The sequence below is a fragment of the Canis aureus genome, chromosome 19 (assembly GCF_053574225.1).
Source record: "Canis aureus isolate CA01 chromosome 19, VMU_Caureus_v.1.0, whole genome shotgun sequence".
NCBI classification, from domain to species: Eukaryota; Metazoa; Chordata; class Mammalia; order Carnivora; family Canidae; genus Canis; species Canis aureus.
The window spans coordinates 5,860,649-5,886,010 of NC_135629.1; the positions used below are offsets into that span (position 1 = coordinate 5,860,649).

The window sequence follows — 25,362 nt, forward strand, 5'->3', positions numbered from 1 at the left end:
CTATGTTAACTCTTCTGCATATATTACATGGCATGGATGGGCAGAAATTTATTTATCCATTCATCTATTAAAATACATTTGGATTATTTTCAGGTTTTGGTGATTATGAATAAAACTCCTATAAATACTCAACAACTTTATGTGAGCATAGTCTTTCATTTCACTTGGGTAAATACTTCAGAGCTAGATTGCGGGGTTGTATATAAATATATACTTACTTTGTAAGAAACTGCCAACTGTTTTCCCAAGTAGCTGCACTGTTATGCATTGCCATCCACAGTGTATGAGGGTTCCAGTTGCTCCAAATCTTTGTCAGTCGTTGGTATTGTCAGCTTTTCAAAAATATTTTACCCATTCTAATAGATTGTGTAGTGATATCTCATTATCATTTTAATTTACATTTCTCTGATAACAAATGATGTTGAATATCCTTCCATGGGCTTGGAATAATGGAATATCCTTCTATTATTCAGCAAAATGTCTGTTCAGATCTTATGTGCATTTTTAAAGTAGGTTATTTGTATTCGTATTGTTGAGTTTTGAGAGTTCCTTATTCTGGATATAAGTCCTTTATCAGAAACATGACTTGAAATATTTCTCCCAGGTTCTGTGGTTTGTTTTTCATTTTCTTAACATGGTTTTCTTGTTGTTGTTTGAGCAAAATGTATTTTGATATAGTCCGATTTATAATTTTCTTTTCTTTTCTGGATTGTGCTTTTGGTGTCATATCTAAAAACTCTGCCTAACCCTGTGGGTTATCAATCAGAGATTGTTCTGATCTTCAGAGGACCTTTAGCCATATTGGGAGACATTTTTTAATTGTTACAACTTGGAAGGGGTTGCTACTTTATCAGGTAGGTAGAGGTCAAAGATGCCACTAAACATCCTACAATGCACAAAATGATCTGCACCACCACACAGAAGAATTATACAGTCCAAAATGTCAATAATGCTGACTGAGAAATTGGTCTAACCCAGTGTCACAAAGTTTTTCTTCGAAGTTTTATAGTTTTATGTTACATGTAGAGCTATGATCCATTTTGAGTCACTTTTTGTTTAAGGTACAAAGTTTGAGTTGAAGCTTATTTATTTTGCATATGGATATCCAGTTGTTCCAGACCATTTTTTGAAAAGATGTTCTTTTCTCTGTTGTCTTTGTACTTGTTTAAAAAATCAATTTGTGGGCAGCCCGGGTGGCTCAGCAGTTTAGCACCGCCTTGGGCCCAGGGTGTGATCCTAGAGACCTGGGATGGAGTTGCGTGTCCGGCTCCCTGCATGGAGCTTGCTTCTCCCTCTGCCTGTGTCTCTGCCTCTCTCTCTCTGTGTGTCTCATGAATAAATAAATAAAAGCTTTAAAAAAATAAAAAATAAAAATAAATAAAAATAAAAAATCAATTTGCCATGTATGTGTGGTTTTCTTTCTATTTTGGTAATATGGTGAACTATGTTGGTTTCAAATGCTGAACTAGTCTTGCATTCTTGGGATAAACTCTGCTTAGTCATAAAGTATTAATATTTTTCTCTGTTGCTAGATTCAATTTACTAATATTTTGGGGAGAATTTATATACATATAGTGATGAGGGTTATTCATCTGTAGTTTTTTGGTAATGTTTTTGTCTGCTTTATCAGGGTAATGTTGGCCTAATAAAATGAGTTGGGAAGTAGTCCTTTCTCTTCTATTTTGTGTTAAATTGGTATTTTTTTCTTAAATTCACCAGTGAAACCATCTTGCCTAACATTTTCTTTATTAGAAAGCTCCTTAAAACAAACTTAATTTTAATGAATACAGGACTATTCTGGACATCTGTTTTTCTTGAGTGAATTTTGATGGCTTGTGTCTTTAAAGGAATTGACCTAACATACTGAAGGAATTCATCTAACATACTGAATTTATATGCATAGAATTGTTTATTGTATTCCCTTATCTTTTTAACGTGTGTAAGGTCTTTATGTGATATCCTCTTTTTTATTTTTAATGGTAATTTGGGTCTTCTCTCTTCTTTTTCTTTTTAAAGATTTTATTTATTTGTTCATGAGAGACACAGAGAGAGAGAGGCAGAGACATAGGCAGAGGGAGAAGCAGGCTCCCCATGGGGAGCTTGATGCAGGACTTCATCCCAGGACCCCAGGATCACGACCTGAGCTGAAGGCAGATGCTCAACCACTGAGTCACCCAGGTGCCCTGTAATCTGGCTTTAGTATCAGGGTGATGCTGGCCTCAGAATAAATTCAAAACAACTTTCCTTCCTCTTCTATATTTTGAAAGTTTGACAATAGGTATTAATTCTTTAAATAAATGTTTGGTAGAATTCACATGTGACACCATCTGGTCCTGGACTTTTGTTTACTGGGATCTTTTTGATTACTGATTCAATTCTATTCCATAATTGATCTGTTCAAATTTTCTATTTCTTTCTGATTCAGTTTTAGGAGGTTATATGTTTATAGCAATTTATCCATTTCTTTTAGGGTGTCCAGTTTGTTAGCATGTATTTAATAATATTCTCTTTTAATCTTTTATATTTCTGTGGTGGTGATTGTTATTTCTCCTCTTTCATTTCTTTTTTTTAAATTTATTTTATTTTTTAAAATTTATTTTATTTATTTATTTATTCATGAAAGACACACACACACACAGAGGCAGAGAGACACAGGCAGAGGAAGAAGCAGGCTCCATGCAGGGAGCCCAATGCAGAACTCAATCCTGGAACCCCAGGATCACACCCTGGGCTGAAGGCGTGCCAAACTGCTGAGCCACCCAGGGACACCCCTCCTTTCATTTCTGATATTTCAGTCCTTTTTCTCTCTCTGTTTTTGTTTGTTTGTTGAAGGTTTATCAATTTTGTTGATCTTTTCAAAGAACCAGGTCCTGGATTCATTGATCGGTTTATTATTTTTTTAGTTTCTATTTTGTTTATTTCTGCTCTAATCTTTACTTTTTCTACTAGTTCTGTTTTTTGTTGTTGTCGTTGTTGTTGTTGTTGTTGTTGTTTTTCTAGTTCCTTTAGGTGTAAGTTTGGGTTGTTTGAGATTTTTCTTGTTTCTTAAGTTTATATTACTATACTCTTCCCTCTTTTTTTTTTATACTCTTCCTTCTTAAAACTGCTTTTGCTGTATCCCAAAGATTTTGGACCATTATGTTTTTCATTTTCATTTGTTCCCATGTATTTTTTTTTATTTCCTCTTTCTTAGTTCACCCATTCACTGTTTAGGAGCATGTTGTTTAACCTCCATGTATTTGTGGTCTTTCCAGATTTTTCATAGTGGTTGATTTCTAGTTTCATAGCACTGTGGTCAGAAAAGGTACATAGTATGACTTCAATCTTTTTTAATTTATTGAGAGTTTATTGTAGCCTAATATGTGATCTATTCTGGAAAATATTCCATGTGCAGTTGAAAAGAATGTATATTCTGCTGTTTTAGGATGGAATGTTCTGAATTTATCTGTTAGATCCATGGTCCAATATGTCATTCAAAGCCACTGATTCCTGTTGATTTTCCATTTGGACAATCTATTCATTGATGCAAATGGTGTGTTAAAGTCTCCTACTCTTTTTAAAAAAAGATTTTATTTATTTATTCATGACAGACACAGAGAGAGAGGCAGAGACACAGGCAGAGGGAGAAGCAGGCTCCCTGTAGGGAGCCTAATATGGAACTTGATTCCAGGACCCCAGAATCATGACCTGAGCTGAAGGCAGACTGCTCAACCACTGAGCCACGCATGTGTCCCAAAGTCCCCTACTCTTATTGCACTACTAAGAATTACTTCCTTTATGTTTGTTATTAACTGTTTTATGTATTTGGGTGTTCCCATGTTGGGTGAATAAATAGTTAAGTTTTCTTGTTGTATTTTTCCCTTTTTGATTATATAGTGTTCTTCTTGGTCTCTTGTTACAGTCTTTGTTTTAAAGTCTGCTTTAGGGACGCTTGGGTGGCTCAGTAGTTGAGCATCTGCCTTTGGCTCAGGGCATAATCCCAGGACTCTGGGATCGAGTCCCACATCAGGCTTTTTGCATGAAGCCTGCTTCTCCCTCTGCCTATCTCTCTCTCTCTCTCTCTCTCTCTCTCTCTCGAATAAATAAATAAATAAAAACCTTTAAAAAAAAGTAAAGTCTGCTTTGTCTGGTATAAGTATTGCTACCCAGGGTTTCTTTTCACTTCCATTTGCATGATAAATTTGTTTCTTTTCACTTCCATTCTCCATTCCTTCACTTTTAACCTACATGTGTCTTTAGGTCTGAAATTAGACTCTTGTAGACCATTACTTTAAATTTTTGATCAGGTGTATTTCTTACCTCCATTTTGTTTATGTCTCTTGCTGTGATTTTGTCCTATTCTTTCATTTGGGACTTATTCCTCTGTCTCTTTATTCTAACTCTTTGTTACAATGTGTTAGGAAAGTCAGCTACATCTCTTGCTCTTGAAAGTAGTAGCCTTATGAAGGAGAGGTCCTACCCTATAGTACCCTGCTGAGCAGTGGTCCCTATTCACCAGAACTGGCACTTTAGGCCTGTTTTGTATATGTGTTCTGTGGACGCTGCTGTTGTGGCCAAGCCACTTTTGCCTTCAGTCCACGCATCTACATGGCCCTCTTTACCTGTTGTAAGCAGAGTTTGATTCCTGTGCTGTTAATGGATTAGTGGGGCCTCCTTGGGCTTGAGGTAAGTCAGACCAGGTGTTTTCCAGAGATGCCATAGCACTAATGTACAGGATGCTTTCCTTGTGTTGTCCCCTGAGAAGCTTTTGTTGGTGGGCGGGCCTGTAGTCAGACCAGATGTCTGCTCCCAGCCTACTGCTAGACCACATTTGGACTGGTGTGTGTGGCTATCTTCCCCTCTCCCTGGGGCAATAGTCACTTTGGAGTGGTACTGGGCCTTGTTGGGGCTACTTACAAGTTGCCAGACTTGTGGCATCACTTTGGATGGGCTCCAGCCAAGGGTGTATTGGAGAAGGCCTGTCTGAAGGATAACACAGGAGTGGAACATGTGTTAACAAGGTCTGAGAAGGTTTGCGGTGGGAGGAGACCTGAAGCCCCTCGAAACCATGGCCTGCCAGGTTGGAGGAGATGTATCCACAGAAGTGTGTGGGGTAGGGTGCACTGTTAGCAAATAACAAATGTCAGCATGTTGGCACTGTGCTGGTTGTAGGTATCTGTGTGTCTAGGCTGAGGGTAGGGGAGGAAGATGGCACTGGCCGGCTCCTTTGTTCCTAGAGAAGTCTCCCAATAATGCCTGCCCCTTTAGCACACACTCTGAGATTCGTAGACAGATCTCCCTCCCATATATCCTACGCAGTTTTCAAATGTCTGCTTCTCTGCTGTATTTCCATGGGGCTATTCGTTGCGTTGTCTCTTTAGGGACAGGGACTCAGTTTCCTATTGCCCTCCCAGTTCTCCCAGAAGTGAGCCCACTGATTTTTAAAGTTCCAGGTGTTAAGCCCCACTGGTTGTAAGAACTCACAAAATTTGGCCCATCTGGTTTTCAAAGCCAAATATTATGGGGAGTCATCTTCCCTGTGTGGGTTCCCTGTGACTGGGGTGCCTGATGTGAGGGTCTATTTCTTTCCCCCTCTCTGCTCCTACAGTGTCTCTCCTTCCCAGAGCAATTTTGCAGCAGGTTTTAGTTCCTGACCATGTTTCCACTCTTCCTATCCTCTTTGATGGCCTCTTCTTCACATTTAGCTGTGGAGAATCTATCCTGTCACTCTTCAGGTTGTTTTCTGAGTCTGTTACATCTATTTACACTGATGTGGGTGTTATCTAGTTGTATCTGTGGGACAGATGAGCTCAGGGTCCTCCTACTCTCTTCTCTTCTGCATTTCTTTTATTGTAAGTGAAGTCAAGCATCTTTTCATAATTTCTTTTTTCAATTTTTTAAATTGTAGTGTAAAATACATATAAAATAAAATTTATCACCCTTTCATATTTAAGTATATTTATTTCATGGTATTAAATACATTCATAATGTTATGTGACCATCATCTCCAGAACTATTTTCTGCTTATAAAACTGAAACTCTGTCCCCACTAAACACTAGCCCTCAATTTTCTGCCCCCCAGCCTCTGGCAATGACCAATCTACTTGGTTTTTGTGACTTTGATTATTCTAAGTCCTTTATGTAAGTGGAATCATACAGTATTTTTGTGTGTGTGACTGGCTCATTTTACTTAGCATAATGTCTTCCAGGTTCATCTATGTTGTAGCGTGTGTCAGAATTTCCTTCCCTTTTAAGGGCTGCATAGTAGTCCATTGTACACATAGACCACTTTTGTTTATTCATTTATCTGTTGATAGACACATGGGTTACTTCCACATGTCAGCTGTTGTGAGTGATGCTGACTCTGCTTCTCCTGCTCAGTGGTGTCTTTGGTCAGCAGGTGTTCTCCTGTGTCTCTATTTTTTTTTTTTTTAGCTTGACCTTATTGAAGCTGGCCATTTCCTTCATATCAAGTTAGTCTGCCATTTTATTAAAGTGATCCATGAAATTCTGTTCCAAGCCTGGTACCTGGTACTCCCATCCACATTGCTGCAGTTAGAGACTGTTCTTTCCCATTTTTAATCAAGTTCTTGTTATTTTGTTGATTTTAGGAGTTTAAAGAAAATATTCTGGATATTAAGCTCTTATCACATATATAATTTGTAAATATATTTTCCTGTTCTATGGGTTGTCTTTTTACTCTATTGATAGTATCTTTTGATGCACAAGATTTTTGTTTTCATAAAGTGCAATTTTTTGTCTATTTTTTCTCATGTTACCTGTGCCTTTGCTGTCATATCCTTGAAATCATTGCCAAACCCAATGTAAAGCATATATCCAATGTTTTCTTCTAAGAATTATATTATTTTAGGTTATTGATCCATTTGGAGTTAATCTTTGCTTAAGGTGTCCAACTTCATTCTTTTGCATATGGAAATCCAACTTTGCCAGCACTTTTGAAAAAAATTGCACTTTCCCTATTGAATGAATGGTCTTGGCAACCTTGTCAAAAATCATTTGACCATATAATGTAAGGGTTTATTTCTATGCTCTCTATTCTATTCTATTGGCCTATATGTCTGCCATTATACAAATATCACACCAGTTTGATAACTGTAGTTTTATAGGAAGTTTTGAAATCAGGATGTGTGAGAACTCCAACTTTGTTCTTCTTTTTCAAGATAGTTTAAGCTATTCATGGCCCCCTACAGTTCCATATGAATTTGAGGGTTGGCTGTTGCATTTCAGAAAGAAAGGCTGTTGATATTTTGATAAGAAGCACATTAAATCTGCAGCTGATTTGGGATAGTACTGCCAGCTAACAATATTAAGTCTTTCAATGTAAGAACATGGGATGCCTTCCATTTATTTATGTCTTAAAATTTCTTTCAAAAAAAAAAAAAAAAAAGAGGGATCCCTGGGTGGCGCAGCGGTATAGCGCCTGCCTTTGGCCCAGGGCGCGATCCTGGAGACCCCGGATCGAGTCCCAAGTCGGGCTCCCGGTGCATGGAGCCTGCTTCTCCCTCTGCCTGTGTCTCTGCCTCTCTCTCTCTCTCTCTCTCTGTATGACTATCATAAATAAATAAAAATTAAAAAAAAAATAACTGAGGGGTTTAATTCATTATTTAAAAAAAAAGAGAGAGAGAGAGAGAGAAGGAAACAAACCATAAGAAACTCTTAATAATAGAGAACAAACTGAGGGTTGATGGAGGGAGATGTGTGGCAGATGGGCTAGATCGGTGACGAGTATTAACGAGGGCACTTGTTATGCTGAACACTGGGTATCGTATGTAAGTGATGAATCACTGAATTCAACTCCTGAAAACCATATTGCACTGTAAGTAAAATAACTAGAATTTAAATAAAAGTTAAAAAGAAAAACAAAACAAAATAAAACTATTTCTTTCAATGTTTTGTAGTATTCATTGTGTGAGTCTTTCACTTTCTTGGTTACATTTATTTCTGAGTATTTTATCCTTTTTGATGCTATTATAAGTGAAATTATTTTCTTAATTTCTTTTCAGATTGTTCTTCACTAGTGTATAGAAATATAACTGACTCATGCCTGTTAAGCTTTTATCTTGACATTTTACTGAATTTGTTTATTAGTTCTTATTGTGTGTGTGTGTGTGTGTGTGTGTGTGTGTGTGTGTGTGTTTATTCCTTAGGATTTTCCATAGATAATCATAGTATCTGTGAATGGAAATAGTTTTACTTCTTTTCAATTTAGATGGCTTTTATTTCTTTTTCTTGTCTAATTGCTCTAGCTAGAACTTCTAGTACAATATTGAATAGAAATGGTGAAGGTGAGCATCCTTGTCTTATTTTTTATCTCTAAGAGGTAAAGCTTTCAATCTTTTACCATTGGGTATGATATTCTTGTTGAGTGTTTCATAAATGCCTTTCACCATGTTGAGGAAGTTCCCTTCTAATCCTAGTTTGTTGAACTAGGGTGTTAGAATTGTCAGATGTTTTTTCTCCATCAATTGAGAGGATCTTGTGGGTTTTATATAAGGAGATGTATTACTCTGATTGATTTTCATAAGTTGAACCACCCTTATGTTTCTTGGGCAAATCCTGCTTAGGCATGGTGTATAATCCTTTTAATATGCTGTTGGTTTGGCTGGCTATTATTTATTTCATTGAGAATTTTTACATCTATATTCATAATGGATATCCACTTGTAGTCTTTTCTTTTCTTGTCTTTGGCTTTGGTATCAGAGTAATGCTGGCCTCATAGAATGAGTTAGGAAGTGTTCTTTCCTGTTCTATTTTTTAGAATTTGAGGACAACTGGTGTTAGTTATCCAAGTGTTTGGTAGAATTAAAAAGTGAAACCATATGGTCCTGGGCTTTTCTTTGTTGGAAAGTTTTTTTGATTTCTGATTCAGTCTTTTTACTTGTTAGAGGTCTTCAGTCAGTTTTCATAGTTTGTGCATTTCTAGGAATTGATCCATTTCTTTTAGGTCTAATTGGTTCATGTAGAGTTCACAATAACTTCTTATAATCCTTTTTAGTTTTGTAAGATCAGTAGTAATGTCTCACTTTCATATTTTTTTTAGTAATTTGAGTCTTCCCTCTTTTTTCTTAATCTAATTAAAGATTAGTCAACTTTGTTGATCTTTTCAGAGAGCCAACATTTTGTTTGTTGTTTTTCTATATTGCCTTCTATTTTCTATTTTATTTTTAAAAATATTTTATTTATTTATTCATGAGAGACACAAAGAGAGAGGCAGAGACATAGGCAGAGGGAGAAGCAGGCTCCTTGAGGGAAGCCCAATGTGGGACTCAACCCCAAGACCCCGGGACCATGCCCTGAGCCAGAGGCAGATGCTCAACTACTGAGCCACCCAGGCGTCCCTATTTTCTATTTTCTTTATCTTGACTCTACTGAGAATGACTTCCTTCCCTCTCCTTGCTTTGGGTTTAGATTATTCTTGTTTTCCTAGCGTAAAGTTTTATTAGGTTATTGATTGGAGCTCCTTCTCTCTTAATACTATACATCTCCCTTTGAGTACTCTTCTCAATGTATACCATAGGCTTTGGTATTTGGGGTTGTTTTATTTTCTTTCTTTCTTTTTTTTTAAGATTTATTTTATGATAGACATAGAGAGAGAGAGAGAGAGAGAGAGAGAGGCAGAGACACAGGAGGAGGGAGAATCAGGCTCCATGCCGGGAACCGGTCGTGGGACTCGATCCCAGGACTCCAGGATCGCGCCCTGGGCCAAACGCAGGCGCTAAACCTCTGAGCCACCCAGGGATTCCCAGTTGTTTTGTTTTCTTTAATATCAAAGTATTTTCTAATTTTTCTTGTGATTCCTTCTTTGATCCATTGTTTAAGAATGTATTGCTTAATTTCCACATGAGTTTTACAAATTTCCTTCTGTTACTGATTTCTAGTTTTATTCCACTGTTGTTGGAGAAAATATTTTGTATGATTTCATTATTTTTTAATTTATTGGGACTTTCTGATGGGTGAATATATAATTTATACTGGAGAATGTTCCATGTGTACTTGAGAAGAATGTATATTTTGCTATAGTTGAGTTAAATTATCTATACATGTCTTTTAGGTTAATGTGGTTTACAGTGTTCTTTAAATTGTGTATTTTCTTGTTTATCTTCTCTCTAGTTGTTTGATTCATTATTGAAAATAGGGTGTTGACATCCTCAACTAGACTTAGAGGAGAATTTTCTGTTTCTCCCTTCAATCTCTCCATTTTTGCATCATTTATTTAGAGGTTGTATTGTCATATTGTATATATATATAATATATTCATAATTGTTGTATTTCTAGTGAGAGTGACCCTGTTCTTAATATATAATGCCTTATTTATCTCCTGAAATAACTTTTTTTCTTAAAGTATATCTTTGTCTGGTATTAGTTTAGCCACCCTTGTTCATTTTTGGTTACTATTTGCTTGGAGTTTGTTTCTATCTTTTTACTTGCAACCTAGTTGTATCTTTGAGTCTCCTATAGAGAGCATTTACTTAGATCATGAGTTGTTTTTTCTTTTCCATCCTGCCAATCTCTGGTTTTTGGTGAAGATTTTAATCCATTTACATATAAAAGTAATTACTATTAAAGGACTTACTTCTCCCATTTTATTATTGGTTTTCCATAAATCTTATATTTTGTTCCTCAATTCATCCATTGTTGACTTTTTCTTTTGTTTCTTCTTTTTATGTATGTTAGTGTGTGGTGTGATGCTTAATTTTGTTCCAACTTGACTAGGCTAAGGGGAAGATGGTATTTGGGGATGTGTCTATGAATGTGTTTCTGGAAGAGATTAGCATTTGATTCAGTAGACTGAGTAAAGAGATCCATCTTTACCAATGGGGGTGGGCATTATCCAATCCACTGAGAGCCTGAATAAAACAAAACAAAACAAAACAAAAAACTAAGGAAATGTGAATTCCTTCTCTCTTTTCCTGAGCTGGAAAGTCCATTTCTTCCTGCCCTTGGCTATCAGAGCTCCTGGTTCTTGAGTCTTTGGACTCTAGGACTTATACAGCAGCCTCCTGGTTCTTGGGCCTTTGGCCTAGGCCTAGGAATTACACCATGGCTCCTTTGGTTCTCAGGCCTTTGGACTCAGATTAAATCAAACTACTGGATTTCCTGGCTCTCCAGCTTATAGACAGCAGATTGTGAGGCTTCTTGGCCTCTATAATCACATGAACCAACTCCTGTAATACATTTTCTCTGATATATCTTTCTATATATCCTATCGTATCTATATATCCTATCAATATATCCTATATATCCTATCTATATATCCTATTGCTTCTGTTTCTAGAGAGCCCTAATTAATACATACAGTTTTTTTTTTTAAGATTTTACTTGTTTTATTTTAGGTGAGAGAGAGAAAGAAAGAGTGTGAGTGGTGGGGGGAGGAGCAGAGAGAGAGCGACCATGAGATCATGACCTGAACCAAAATCAAGAGTCAGATACTTAACCAACTGAGCCACCCAAAACATACAATTTTGATTCCCTTATTTCTTTTTATGTATAGTTTTTAGTTATTTTCTTGGTAGTTAGTCTAGGGATTACAATAACAATCTAGCTTGAATTAATACAAACTTAGCTTCAAAAGTGTACAAAATCTCAGCTCCTATAGAAACTCAGCCTTCTGCCATGTTGTTGTCAAAAACTACATTTTATGCATCTTGATTTTGTTTTTTATTTCTTCATATAGTTTCAAGCTACTGTCTAGTATTTTTCCATTTCAATTTAAAGGCACTTTAGCATTTCTTTTGCAGCAGGTCTACTAATGACAAACTCCTTCAGCTTTTATCTTGATTTCTCTCTTATTTTTGAAGGATAAATTTGCTCAATATAGAATTCTTTGTTGGAAAGGTTTTTTCTTTTACTACTTTAAATATGTCATTCTGCTACCTTCCAGCCTCCATGATTTTTTTTATTTTTTATTTTTATTTTTATTTTATTTTATTTTTTTATGATAGTCACAGAGAGAGAGGCAGAGACACAGGCAGAGGGAGAAGCAGGCTCCATGCACCGGGAACCCGACATGGGACTCGATCCTGGGTCTCCAGGATCGCGCCCTGGGCCAAAGGCAGGCGCCAAACTGCTGTGCCACCCAGGGATCCCGAGCCTCCATGATTTTTGATGAGAAATTGGCTGTTAATCTTATTGAGGATCACTTTTATATGATTAACCACTTTTGCTGCTTTCAAGATTCTCTTGTTTTTCACTTTCAACAATTGTATTATAATATGTCTCACTGTGGATATCTTTGAATTTGTCTTACCTAGAGATTGTTGAGCTTCTTAGAGATATATAAATTTGAAGAGTTTTGGCAATTATTCCTTCAAATATTCTTTCTGCTCCTTTCTTTCTTGTCTTTCTGGAATTCCTATTGTGTGTATCTTGGCATTCTTGCTGGTGTCCCATGTGAAACTAGCCTCTATTAATTTGTTGTTGTTTTCTCTTTCTGTTCCTCAGACTGGGTAATCCTAATTGGTCTGTCTTCAAGTTTACTGATTCCTTTTCCTGACTGTTCAGATCTGCTGTTGAATTTTTCATTTCATTTATTGTACTTTCAACTTTAAAATTTCTAGTTTATTTTATGCTTTTTATTTCTTCTTGATATTCCCTATTTGGTAGGACATTGTTTTCCTTGTTTCTTTTAGTTATTCATTCCTAGTTTCCTTAGTACTTTGGGCATAATTAGGACAGCTGATTTAAAGATCTTTATCTAGTAAGTCCAATAGCTGGATTTCCTCAGGGATAGTTTTTATTCATTTCTTGAGGGCTAAGGGATGCAATTCCAAATAGAACAGTTAGAGAAGGCCACCATGAGAAGGTGACATTTGCACAAAAACATAAAGGAGATGGGAAGGAAAGTGAGTTGTGTGGCTGCCCAGGGGAAGAGCCAGGCAGGCAGAAGGAACAGCAAAAACAAAGGCCCTGAGGCTGGAGATAAACAGGCTAGAGCAGCTGAGCACAATAAGCAAAGGTGACAATATTGGAGAGTAAGAGAGGGCAAGGGGCTGAGGAAGGAGGCCAGATCATGTAGAGCCTGGAAGGCACCATAGGGACTTAGGCTTTTATTCTGTGAAGTATGGAACACCACTGGAGGGTTTCAAAGAGAATAGTGACATGACATGAACCCTGCCAGCCAGGATCCCTGTCTGGTGTATGCAGAATAGATTGAAGAGGGGCCAGGGAAGGAAACAGCGTGCCATTAGGAGGCCATTGCAGGCATCCAGGCAAGAAATGATGGTGGCTTGGGCCATATCAGTAGGAGTGGGGTGGGAGGGGGTTGTTTCAGGAAAGTGGCCGGATTCTAGATCATTCTTGGATATAGAGCAGACCAGCTTACTGATAGATTGAATGGGATGTGGGGTGTCAGAGAAAGAAAAGGGTTTCAAGTTGACTCCACACTTTTTGTTGGATGGATGAAGGAGTCACCAGTTCTGCACCTGAGAACACTGAGGCACATAGAGGTTAGGGCCTGAGCCCGGCCCACTGAGCACTGGCCCACTTGTTCCTCATTGCAGAAGGAAGGCTCGAGAGGGGCGCAGCCCTACCAGGTGGGCGGCCTCAACTTCTGACTGCCCACTGGTGCTGCGGAAGCTCATTCACAAGGAAGACATTCGGGCTGGCTGTAAGTGCATGGTGAAGGCACCCCTGGTAACTGATGTGGAGCTAGAGCGCTTCCTGTCTGCACCCCGTGACCCCAGCCAGGTCCTGGTGTTCGGCATAGTCTCAAGCCAGAGCCCCACCAGTACTGCACAGCTCCAGTGGCTGCTCGACACACTCTACAGTCACCGGCAGAAGGGCCGAGCCTCACCCTGTATCCAGGTTGGTCCTGGGCCCAGCTGAGGAGGCCCCAGGGTCTTGGCATCAAGAGCCCTGTGGGGGAGACCCCCCACAGAGGCTCTAGGACTGGCTGAGCATCTGGCTGAGAGATTGCCCTTCGACCTCAGCACGTGGGCCCTCTTTCACTTCCTTTTCTCCTCGGAGCCTTTGCACACGCTCTTCCACACACTGTCTGTCTTATTTTGCCTGTCTTTTCTCCCTCTGATTCATCCTCCTGTCCTGAGATGGATGTCACCACATCGAAGCAAGTGCTTTTTCTGACCTTGAGAACTTTTCTGCCATTTTCATGTACAGCACTCACCATAGCTTGTGGTTATGTATTTGTGTGAGTACTTAGAGCAGAGATGGGCTCACAAATATTCATAGACTGTGACCGAGAACCTACTGTGTGCTGGCCCCATGCCAGGCCCCAGAGGGGCTCCCAGCATGGTGGGGCAGCAGTTATAGCAGCCCTGAACAAGGCCATGAAGGGCCAGCTCTGGAGTGGGGAACGGGGCCTGCCACCTCCAGAGAGTCAGTGAGAATCTCCCAGGTTAAGAGGGTTTGTGCAGATGGGTGAATGTTCTCATCAGAGGCAGCAGCCTGTGCAAAGGTGGTCGGAAAAAGAGGTGCTTAAGGTCCTTGTTCACTGTGGTTGAAGTCTCAAGGATCTGTCCATCAGGGGCACGTTGAAAGCCCCCTGGTCCTGTCCTGGCCACAGGGTCATTCCTGAGTCTCAACATCATCCTTAGCCAGTAGCCATCCCTAGTAGGGTTAACACAGTGCAAGGGTGGCCCCGTCCTCACCCCAACCAGAGCAGAGGATGCCACATAAGCATGTCAGCTTTGTGTCCATCTGGTGACTTCCATCAAATCCTCTCATCCTGTGCCCTCTCTTATCCTCTATCTGCCCCTTCTCCCTTTACTGCAGTCCCAATTCCAAGTTTTTGTGTTTTCCCTGGGATACCTTCTCCATTCTCCTCCCAGGAGTGTGGCCTCCCTGACCCCGTGTGTCCACCTTTGTGCCTGCACTCTGCCCAGTGCCAGGAGCTTAGTGTCAGAACCCTTCTGACCAGACACCAAAGCCTTTTTACTAGTCTTGTACATCAAAGCTGTGTATGTTTTCTGGAGTTAACCCCAATTTACATAAACTTAGTGAACACTTACTGAGTCCTGCTCTGTGCTTATTCATGTATAGACAGATAGGATCCCTGCCCACATGGGAACTTAAGGTAACCAAAGTCCCTCCTAATTGTTCATTAATAATTCTCTGTAAGCATAGGATGCATGGCAGTCCAGCCCAGCTGTGAGCAGCATGAGTGGGGACAGGGCCTGATCTGAAGTGGTTGAATCTGTTGGAGGAATGGGTGGTGGGATTTGAGGGGTGCAGAGGACAGATCTGGAGGAAGGTGTCAGGTTTCACAGGGACTCTGACATCAGCATCAGTGTGTGATTAAGGCAGAAATGTTCCCTAACATGGTCTTGCTGTGAAAGCTAGAACACCAGATACAGTTCTGGATTTCTCATTTTAAGTTGAAATATCAGGCAGAACAGCTGGAGACACCTGGGATAAAAAAATAGATAAAACCAGAAAACAATATTCATTAGCCATTTTAATGGATTTGTAGCATCCAGAAGAAAAGAGGGGAAAGAGACAAGCTTTACTCTGGATTGAGAAGGTCTTACCTTGAGATGTAGGTTTAATTCAGGTCCTGGCCCTGGATTTAATGGATTTAGGGTGGTGTCCAGAGGGGCAGCCAGCAATGGGTAGAGGGTGGAGGAACCCTGCAAATGGACACATCCATGAATATGGTATACCTTCAAATCTCTAGCAGGGCTTCTCCCAGGCAGAAGGGACATTCAAGTCCTGCAGACCCTCAAGGGTGGGGCTAGTGGCTGTCATGTGGTGGGAGGCAGTCATCTCCATGACAGCCCTCACCAGAAGAAGGCCCTAGATGGACCCAGATGCCCAAACGCTCATGGCAATGGTCATGGGAGGTGTGTGTGCCAGGGCTGAAGAGTCCATTGAACAAAAGTTAGGGGGAAGTGTTAAATGGAGCTCCGGGACTCCATGGGAACCTGACCAGCCTGACAATGCAAGAATCTGAGTGCATCCTCTTGGCATAGGATTGATGGGCATTTACTTCTGTCTTGGCAGTGCCAGCATGACCCCTACCGCCTGCTGCGGTATGATCTGGACAGCCCCCTGCAGAGGGAACCACCCCTACTGATGAAGAAGTATGCTGTGGTGCAGGGGATGATTCTGGTGAGCAAGGCCCAGGGGCACCAACTGCCAACTGCCTGCCAATATTGTCTCCTACAGCCTTACTTGTGGACTCACAGTTATGGGAGCAGAGAGGAGAGAGAGTCTGTGGGATCTGAGGAACGGGGACAGAAAGCCTGGCTGAGACTTACTCAGCACATAGAGCCAGGGCTGGAGTCCAGTCTCCTATTCCCAGCCTGACCCCATGCATCCCTCAGCCTGGAAGGCTCAAGGGATTGGGGGACAGGTAACCTAGAGAACCAAATTGTCTTTATCTGTTTTTACTGTTTTGTTTTGTTTTAAAGATTTATTTATTTATTGGAGAGAAAGAGCGTGAGCAGGGTGAGGGGTGGTGGGAGAGGGAGAGAGAATCCTCAAGCAGACACCCCGTTGAGCATGGAGCCCCATGCAGGGCTCAATCTCAGGACCCTGAGATCATGACATAAGTAAAAATCAATCATCAGACATTTAATTGACTGAGCCACCCAGGGTGCCCTCTTCTTCATCTGTTTTTAAATAACTTTTTACTAAAAACAGGACATTGTAAAAAATAAAAAATAAATATATATATTCATTGTAGAAAATCTAGAATATACAATTTAGAAAATAATTACTTCCCCATATTACCCAGATTGTCTCATTTGTTCATGTAACAAGTATGTGCCAGGCACCTGCTAGATCCAGCACTATTGGAAGTGCCAGGGCACAACCATGCTAACATTCTGGCCTCTGGCTTTTTCAGTCTTTTTTCTGACTTTGGGGTCCAGGTTTTTAAATTGTGATTTTAACCACTGCATAAGAATCTTTCATTTGATTTCTCTACCTGTGAGTCTTTTGTTGGACATTTATGTTATTTCTATTTTGTTTGGGGGGGGTACATAACAAATAACATTATAATGGATATCCTTGCACAGAAACCCTTGGACAGTTGTCTACTTGCTGGAGACTGAATATAGAGGTTGGGGATTCAGAGAGCAGTAGGACAAGAGCCCTACCCTCCAAAGGCTCCCATCCTATTGAGCCAGCTGGCTGTAGGCGGGTGTGATAGAGCCCTCTAAGCAGGAAGAAACCCTTCTGGCCGCAGGGCCCTGGAACACTTGTGTGTGAAGTGGCATCTGAGGAGGTGGGCAAGCAGGGGGCAAAGGTTAGGATGGTGGGGATGCCCTCCTTGGGAACAGGCTGGGTGGCTTAGGGAGGGCCCGGCACCAACAGAGAGAGACTTGGCTCCTGGCACAAGCTCTGAGAGCCCAGGGCACTGTCCTGAGATTCAGTGCTGGTGTGCTGCGGGCCTCTTTCACTGCATCCTTCCTGTCCATTGACAGATGTTTGCTGGGGGGAAGCTTCTTTTTGGAGGCTGTGTTTTGAATGGATATGGCTTCAGCAAGCAGAATCTGCTGAAACAGATCTTCCAGGCTCGACAAGACTGCAAGATGGGCTACTTCCTGCCAGACAACTACAAATTTAGGTAAAACAGGAAAAACTTGGGATGCAGGGCAGGCACGGGGTGGGAGGAGACGTTGCTATAGGAGGGACACTGGTGGGAACAGAAGCTGGCAGCAAGCAGAAGACTTTGCAGGTGACAAGGGGGATTGAGGCCGTGCTGTTGGTTTCTTTGGGATACAAGTTGGGGGAAGCTCCCTCTTAGAGAGTGGGGGACATGGTATGGTTTGCACAATGCTGGTTTCTGTGGGGAAATAATGAAGACAGGTTTGTGTAGGGATCCTAGGGACACCTCCACCTTCTGTTCCATTACACCCCACCCCATCCTGTGTGTAATCCCAGTGCTGCTTCTGTTTACCAGCAGGGCCACATAGACAAGGGTCCCTCATGAAGTGAGGCCAGGCTCTTGTGAAGGGAAGTGGGGTGGTGCTGCCTTACCACTGCCTCTTGGCCACTGAGTGCTGGCTTTTCAACCAGGTGATGCTCATCTATTGAGCACCTCCCAGGCCCGGCTTGGGTGAGGTGAACAGAGGTAGGTCTCTTGGCTCAAGAAGCGTGGAGCCTTGCCCAGGGAAAGAACCCACAGTTTACGACATTGCTGGAGGCTGTGTTAAGAGTGGATTCTGGAATGCCTGCGCTGTACTGTGGGTCAGGAGTCCCATGACAAGGTGGGAGCCCCAACTCTGCTCTTTGTAAGCCGGGGGACCATTTGCCTCCCTAATCCTCATTGTCCTCACCTTTAAAATGAGAATGTTAAGTCCCACCTCTTAGGAAAGTGTGTTTGCTGAGGTGTCGTATACCATGAAGTGAGGAGCAAATTCACATAAAAAACATCACCTGCCTGCACACATTGGATGCCTGGGCCCGCACTCCCCAGTGCGCCAAGTTTGAGCCATGCCAGAATGTCGGCCTGACCCTAAAGAAGTTCCTCTGGGATGAACCATAGAGGTCACGCCCTGAGCCCTGCATCTGGACCGTTTAATAGAGAAGGGATCCCAAGGACCCTGTGGACATCGGGCAGGGCAGATGCAGCCAGGTACAGAGAAGAAAGTCACCAAGACCCCACAGCCTGAGACTCAAGGAGGGCTTGGGGGTCCTTCAAGACCAACTAGCTCGTTGACAGTCCCAGGGAAAAAGTGAAATGGAGGTTCTGGGTCTGCTCAGGTTCAAGAAAGTACTATACCAAAAACAGGTGATGGGGAGGATGACATCCAGGAGGCCCATACTGAAGATGAACCAAGGCCACTGGAAGGTGCCAAAGACAGCAAGCAGAGGCTTTTTCAGAGACATTTAACAGACAAGGTGCTGGGGGGTAGGAGCAGGTCATAGATGGGGAGCGGAAGATGCCAAAAGCTAGTTACCAGAACATGTAGCTCTTTATCAGGCTTCCACTGTCCTTAAAAGGACCACTTACCCTCTGCCTCAGCTACTTTGTCTATTAGGCAAGAATGAGCATGGTTTGCAATGTGTTGGGTTGTGAGGATTAGGTGAGTCAGGTATGTGTGAAATTCTGGCATCACTAACATCAATTGCGAGGTTACAAATTACAATTGTTAGTCCTGCTACTATTATTGAAGTGAATTCTAGGCTCCTAATTTGTTGTACGCAAGGGTCCTGAAAGGACCTCATGCTTACAACAGATTTCAGTAAGTTTTTGAGAAATGGTGGGAAAGAATCAACAAGCGACACAGACACAAACGCACAGACACACACACTGACACACAGACACACAGAGACACACACAGACAAAAACACAGACTCACGCGCGCATGCACGGCCAGGGTGTTTGGAAGGGGAAAGGGGAGGATTCCTGAGACTATAAATCAGTAGGACTCCTCTTAATTCTGGAATGGCCTATTAGGTTGGCAGTTTGGAAGCACTTAGAGAAAAAAGGGAATGGAATTCTACAAGCAAATGTTGCCATAACAACAGTTCTCTTATCTACATCTGTGAAGCGAACCACCACCTCAAGCTTGATGATATAAAACCACACAGCCATTTGTATTATTGTCTTGAAGGTCGGAGGCCTGGCTGGGCCCAGCGAGGTAGGGCCTGCTTGGGGTCGCTCCTGTGGTCGAGTCAGAAGATAACCGGAGCTGGAGTCATTTCTTCCTTGCCAGAGATAGACTTTGAATCCGCCCGGTTTTGTACAGCTACAGTGGGAGGATTTGAGGCCGGAAGGTGAGAGGAAGGGGAGACAGGTCTGCAGAGTAAATGCAGGCAGGTGGGCAGAGCGGAGGGCAGATCCCGCCACAGAGACAGCCCTCGTCTGGGCTCGAGTCTGTGAGGCTCCCGTGGAGAAGCAGGGTTCTGAGCAGGAAGAGGAGCTGGGTCTGACTGTGGCCAGTGAAGGAGCTTGGCTGCCCAGAGATGGGGGGCTCCCCACGGAGGCCTCCCAAGCCCCAGCAGAGGATGGGGTGGGTGCCCACTGCTGAGTAGCCTGCTTGTGACAGAGCAGAAGGGTGGGGGCAGGCCCGGCCCAGGACAACTGCCCCGAGATTCATGCGGGCCTGAAGAGCCAGCTCTGCCCTGAGGAGCAGACATGGGTTCGGAAGGAGCTGCGGGTCTCTGTGCACCTGTTAAGCTGTGCCAGCCCAGAGGGCCGGGTGTCCTGCATCTCATGCCGCACCTCCCTCCTCTTTGTGTCCTTTGCTCAGCCCCAGGGCCCAGCACATAGAACCCCTTGGGACATTTCCGCTGAATGATGATCTAGAGCTGATCTTATCCCTGGGAGGTAGAGGTCAGGTTAGACTGAGGAAGGGCTGGTTGCCAGAGTGTCCACTGATGAGCAGCCGCCATGGTCATCCGGCCACCCCTCCTCTACCTTCAGGAATGGGAGGCTCCTCTCCTCAGAAGCAGCCCCTGCTTTTTTTTTTTTTTTTTAAGATTTTATTTATTTATTCATGAGAGACACACAGAGAGAGGCAGAGACACAGGCAGAGAGAGAAGCAGGCTCCATGCAGGAAGCCTGATGTGGGACTCGATCCTGGGACTCCAGGATCACTCCCTGGGCCGAAGGCAGGCGCCAAACCGCCGAGCCACCCAGGGATCCCCGCAGCCCCTGCTTTTAACCTAAATGTCATGCCACTCATTCGTTTCTGAGCAACTACTGCGTGACTGGCCTCATGCTCAGCCCTGGGGATTCAGAAGTGAACATGATCTCCATATGCTTTACCTTCAATGATCCAAAGATGCAGAAATTGATTTTTAAAAAAATGAGTGAAGAGCACTGATCATTAGAGGAATGCAAGCCAAAACCACAGTGAAATACCACCTTATACCCATTAGGATGGCCACTCTCCAAAAAACAAAAATGGCAAGTTTTGGCGAGGCTGTGGAGACATTGGAACCCGCGTGAACTACTGGTGGGAATGGAATGTGACATAGTGCAAGCTGCTATGGAAAACAGTCTGGGAGTTCCTCAGTTAAAAATAGAATTATGAGCCAACAATTTCACTTGTGGGTAGATACCTGAAAGAGTTGAAAGCAGAGTTTCGACGAGGTATTTAGTACACCTGTGTTCATGCAGTATTATTCATAAGATCCAAGAAGCGGAAGCAACCCAAGTGCCCATCCAGGGATGAACTGATAAACTGTGGTCTGTGCATATGGTGGAATATTGCTCAGCCTTAAAAAGGAAGGAAATTCTGACACGCGACAACATGGATGCACCTCAAGGACGCTATGCTCAGTGAGATGAGCCAGTCACAAGGGGACAAACACTGCACGGTCCTACTTGCATGAGGACCCTAGAGGAGTCAAACACAGAGACGGCAAGTAGGGTGGTGTTACCAGGGGCTGGGGAGGAGAGGGAGCACTGAATTAGTGCTTCATGGGGACAGAGTTTCAGCTCGGGAAGGTGAAGTCTGGAGGTAGATGGAGTGATCCGCAGCAATGTGAATGTACTTAACGCCACAAAGTGGGCGCTGAAGAACGGGTACATTTTATGTTTTATACTTTTAACCACAACTTAAAAGTGGGGGTGGGGGGAGGGATGCTCTGTAGGTGCTAACAGCTGAGGGAGGGGGAAGGGGAGGCGCTGTTTTCCCGTTCCTGAGCTCCAGGCCTGACTGGGTCCCCAAAGCCCACCCTCCATGCTCTGGTAACACCAGGCCCCACTCCCCATCAGCCCCGGCCCAGGCAGAGGAGAGCGTCTCCCCAGCTGCCAGAATGTTTCGTTTGCCAACACAGCCCAGGCCTGATGGAGGGCCTCCCTGCACAGCACGGCCGATACTCCCCGTCCTGGTCACCATGACTCTCACACCATGTAACCTGCTATTGGCAGCTCCCACCTAGGGCTCCTTTTCCGGTGCCCCACTCGGCTGGACTCCCATTTCTTCATTTACCTGTGCTTTGAGTTCCTAGGAAATGCTGAGCTGTGACTGTCCCCCGGGGGGGGGGGGGGGGGGTGGGGAACAGGCAGGTAAGAGCAGCTTGGGTGGGGGCACAGGGAGCTCTTTGCACCACCGTGGTGCTCAGAAGGTCTCACGAGACGCACTCCCACAATCTGCTTTCCCGCCACCTCTGTCCAACAGGAGAGCCCAGTCCACACCTCCATTTTTCATTTTTCTATGACAGAGGCCCTCCTCTCCCCTCCGCTGCTTGTCTCTTGTCCCTGAAATGCCCTGTCCTCAGGCAAGTGGCATAACAGGGACTCAATAAATATGAAGAAATAATGAATAAAAGGGCCTGTCCTGTCTCTGTATTCATTAGTTTCCTAAGACCCCTGCAACAGTTCCTCAGACTGAATGGCTGACACTGGAATGTACTGTCTCCTGGTTCTGGCGGCCAGAGACAGAGGTGTGGGCAGGCCTCACTTCTTCTGAGGGCTCAGAGGAAGGACTTGCCCCAGGCTGGTCTCCTGGCTTCTGGTACTGCCTGGCTTGTGGCAGCGTTATTCCTCCAGGCTTCACGTGGTGTTCCCCCATCTGTGTGTCTGTGTCCACCTTGTCCCCTTTTTCATAAGGACACCAGGTATGTTGAGTTAGAGGTCCACCCTACTCTGGTATGACATCCTCTTAACTCATGACATCTGCAATGACCCTACTTTATTTCCAAATAAGGTCATATTCTGGGGTAGAGGGGATTTGGGGAGTGAATTTGGGGAGGGGGACACGATCTGCCCATAAGACTATACATGATGGCTTCTTTCCTTGGCCTCCTATGCTCTCTCCTGTGCCCACCTTGTGGCGCCCCCGGCACCCCCACAGGCCTTTTTGGTGGTCAGTGCTGGGTGCACAAGGGTCACTGACACAGAGTTAGGATGATCCCCTCCTCAAACAGAAGCCAGAGAAGCCGACCTCTGGGGAGTCTCTGGATCTCCAGTGGTCAGGCTCTCCCTTTACCCACCCTGGGGAGTCTCCTCTCTCTCAGAACTGGAATGTTAGCTGGCAGTGCCAAGCGAGAGCTGCTGACTCCGGGCTCCCTCTGGCTGTGCCTCTGCTGAACCTTGCCCTCCTTTCCCTGCCTCCCCTACAGCCTTTCAACCTATATCCCGGGCCCGGAAGACCCTGACTCAGCCAAGAAGGCAATATCAGAAGACATCCAAGGAAGCTTTTCCTCGTTGGCCCTGGGGGACAAGCTGGAGGAGTCCCCTCCTGAGGCTGAGAAGAAGTAGGTGGCCACCCTGGCCTGGGGGCTGCGGGGCCCTCCTGTGATCAACAGAATGGGCGTGGCTCACAGCAGGGCCCCTGGCTCTGCCATAGGCCACAGAGTTCATGTGGGGCTAAGTGGCTAAGTGGCTAAGTGGCAAGTCACTTCCCCCCCACCCTCCCACAGCACCCCACCCCCCGGGCCATCCCTGACATCTGACTCACTTAAACAACTGCCCAGGTCCAGCTGGACATCAAGCCTGTTCCCTGGAGCTACTGGCAGTGGTCTGGGTGGTGGAGATTGAGGCCTCTTGTAGACTTTGTGGTGAAACCCTACAACCCAGACCATCAGTCTGAGAAGGGTGGAGGCTGCCTGCTGTCTCCCTGCAAGGAACTTTCTAGACCTGTCAAAAGTCCACTAATGTGGCCATATTAACTGAAGCGAATTATGTATTCTGCAAGCACGTGAAAATCACACAATTCTTATGAAGATAGAAAAGCAAAATTATGAGCACCTAGAAAGGTCACAGGTGCCTCTGGGACCCCAGGTTGGAGCAATACCCAGAGAGCCTCAGCTGTGCAAGGCGGAGGGCCAGGCCCACTTCGGCTCGGGCCAGGCCAGGGCAGGGCTCTTAGCTCTGTCCACACCAGTTCTCTCCACCCATTTCCCAGCATTTGCTTCTCTCTATTTTGATTTTTAGAATGAAACCACCTGAAGTGGACCTGCCTACTCTCAGCAAAACCAGGAGGGGCAGTAAGAAGGTGGCTTCCTGGAAAAAACAGTCCTCCAAGAAATGATGCTGCCCCTATGGCTATCCAGGGCTCCAAGCCTGGACACAGCTCCTCTCACAGCCACCACAGCCCTGCCTCCAAAGTCTCCCACCCACTTTCTCTGAGCCTCTGCATAATAAATAAGTGTGTCTCCAGCATCTGGGTGAGGCCATGGGGTAGGCTGGCTCCTACAAGGACCCTCCCCCGCCAAGTCCTGTTCTAGGCTGAGTCCTTGGAAACTTGGTTCCTCGGACCTAGAGCTTCCTCTGTGGCCAGTTAAATCAGCCAGAGAACCCCCCATTCCCAAGGAAATGGATGTCTCACTCCAAGGGGGCCAAGCCAAAGGGTCTATTAACCCTGGGGAGGTCTCGGATGGAACTAAATTGTGCCCCCCTACCCTTAACTGGGTGTAAAGGGCTTTGCTTCAGGCCCAGGTGGAAAAGAGGGGGTGGGAGAGAAGAGGGAGGAGAGGGACAGAGAAGGAGAGGAGGAAGAGCAGAGAGAATAGATGGGGGGAGAGATGGAGAGCCACTCAGGAGAGGGCAGGGAGAGGACTGAGGGAGGAGGAAACTAGGGAAGAGGGAGAATTAGGGGCAGGTGGAATGAGAGGGAAGGGAGCATGGAACAGGCTGGAGAAGATGGTGACAGGCCACTCCTGGGGGCCCTCTGGTGGCACCCAGAAAGCCAGAGCCCTGTGCACCACCACCACCACCCGTCCCCGCCACCGCCACCACCACGTGTGTGTTAATGCCCTCATTTAGCCCAGCCTCAGTGCTCTTGGGTGGATTAGAGACCCCTTCCCAAGCTGACAGGCCTGAAGAGTCCTCACCAGCCTCTCAGGCCTGGAGATAGCAGCCCCCTCTCCCTGCTCACGTACTGACTATCCCCTGCTGGTAGTCACCAGCTCTGGGCCTATTTGTCTGAGGCGCCCAAGAGCCACTTCCTGGAGTAGGGCCTAGACCCCAGAGGGTCTCCCTAATTCTGCAAACTTGGAAGAGACTGCAGACCCTGATCTATGGGCAGTATTTGGTGATGTGCTCTATATTTAACTCCTTGTGCCCCATTATAATCGATACTTTTTAATCTGAAATTTTTGAGGTCTACTTTCTATCCTTTGTATCATTCAAAGGTATGTTTTGAATTATAGATGTATTCCCCTAGAAATGGATTTGAAATGACATGCTATATTCTTAAGCCTCCACCTTTTGATACCTAAGGGCTTGATATTTGCTAGGGGCCCTGGTGTCTAACTACTCTCCCCTCCATCGCCCCTCTCTCTAAGCACAAGGGCGTACAAGGATTAGAAGGCAAGGCCAAGCAAGCCCTACCTCTGTCCTGGAGTGCAGGCGCCCTCCAGCCCCTCAAGCAGGACTCTGGTAAAGACTAGACTGGAGACTCTGGCCCTCCTACCTTCTTCCCTGAATTGGATACCTGGGCCTGCTTGCTAAGCTGTGTACTTCAACAGCTGCATGTACAGGGAGCACAGAACTGTCTTTAA

The 25,362-nt window shown here is 44.2% G+C and overlaps 1 protein-coding gene across 8 annotated transcripts in view; it reads left to right on the forward strand.

The window, feature by feature from the left end:
- C19H3orf20 (chromosome 19 C3orf20 homolog) overlaps positions 1 to 24,019 on the forward strand; it is a 78,103-nt gene extending 54,084 nt beyond the window's left edge. For all 8 annotated transcript variants that reach the window (XM_077857705.1, XM_077857704.1, XM_077857707.1 and 5 more), the window contains 5 exons: positions 13,500 to 13,803; positions 15,958 to 16,065; positions 17,385 to 17,527; positions 22,981 to 23,115; positions 23,795 to 24,019. In XM_077857705.1, coding sequence (XP_077713831.1) covers positions 13,500 to 13,803; positions 15,958 to 16,065; positions 17,385 to 17,527; positions 22,981 to 23,115; positions 23,795 to 23,891 — 787 coding nt within the window. In that variant the 3' untranslated portion in view covers positions 23,892 to 24,019. The remainder of the gene's footprint in view (positions 1 to 13,499; positions 13,804 to 15,957; positions 16,066 to 17,384; positions 17,528 to 22,980; positions 23,116 to 23,794) is intronic.
- Positions 24,020 to 25,362: the final 1,343 nt, after the last annotated feature.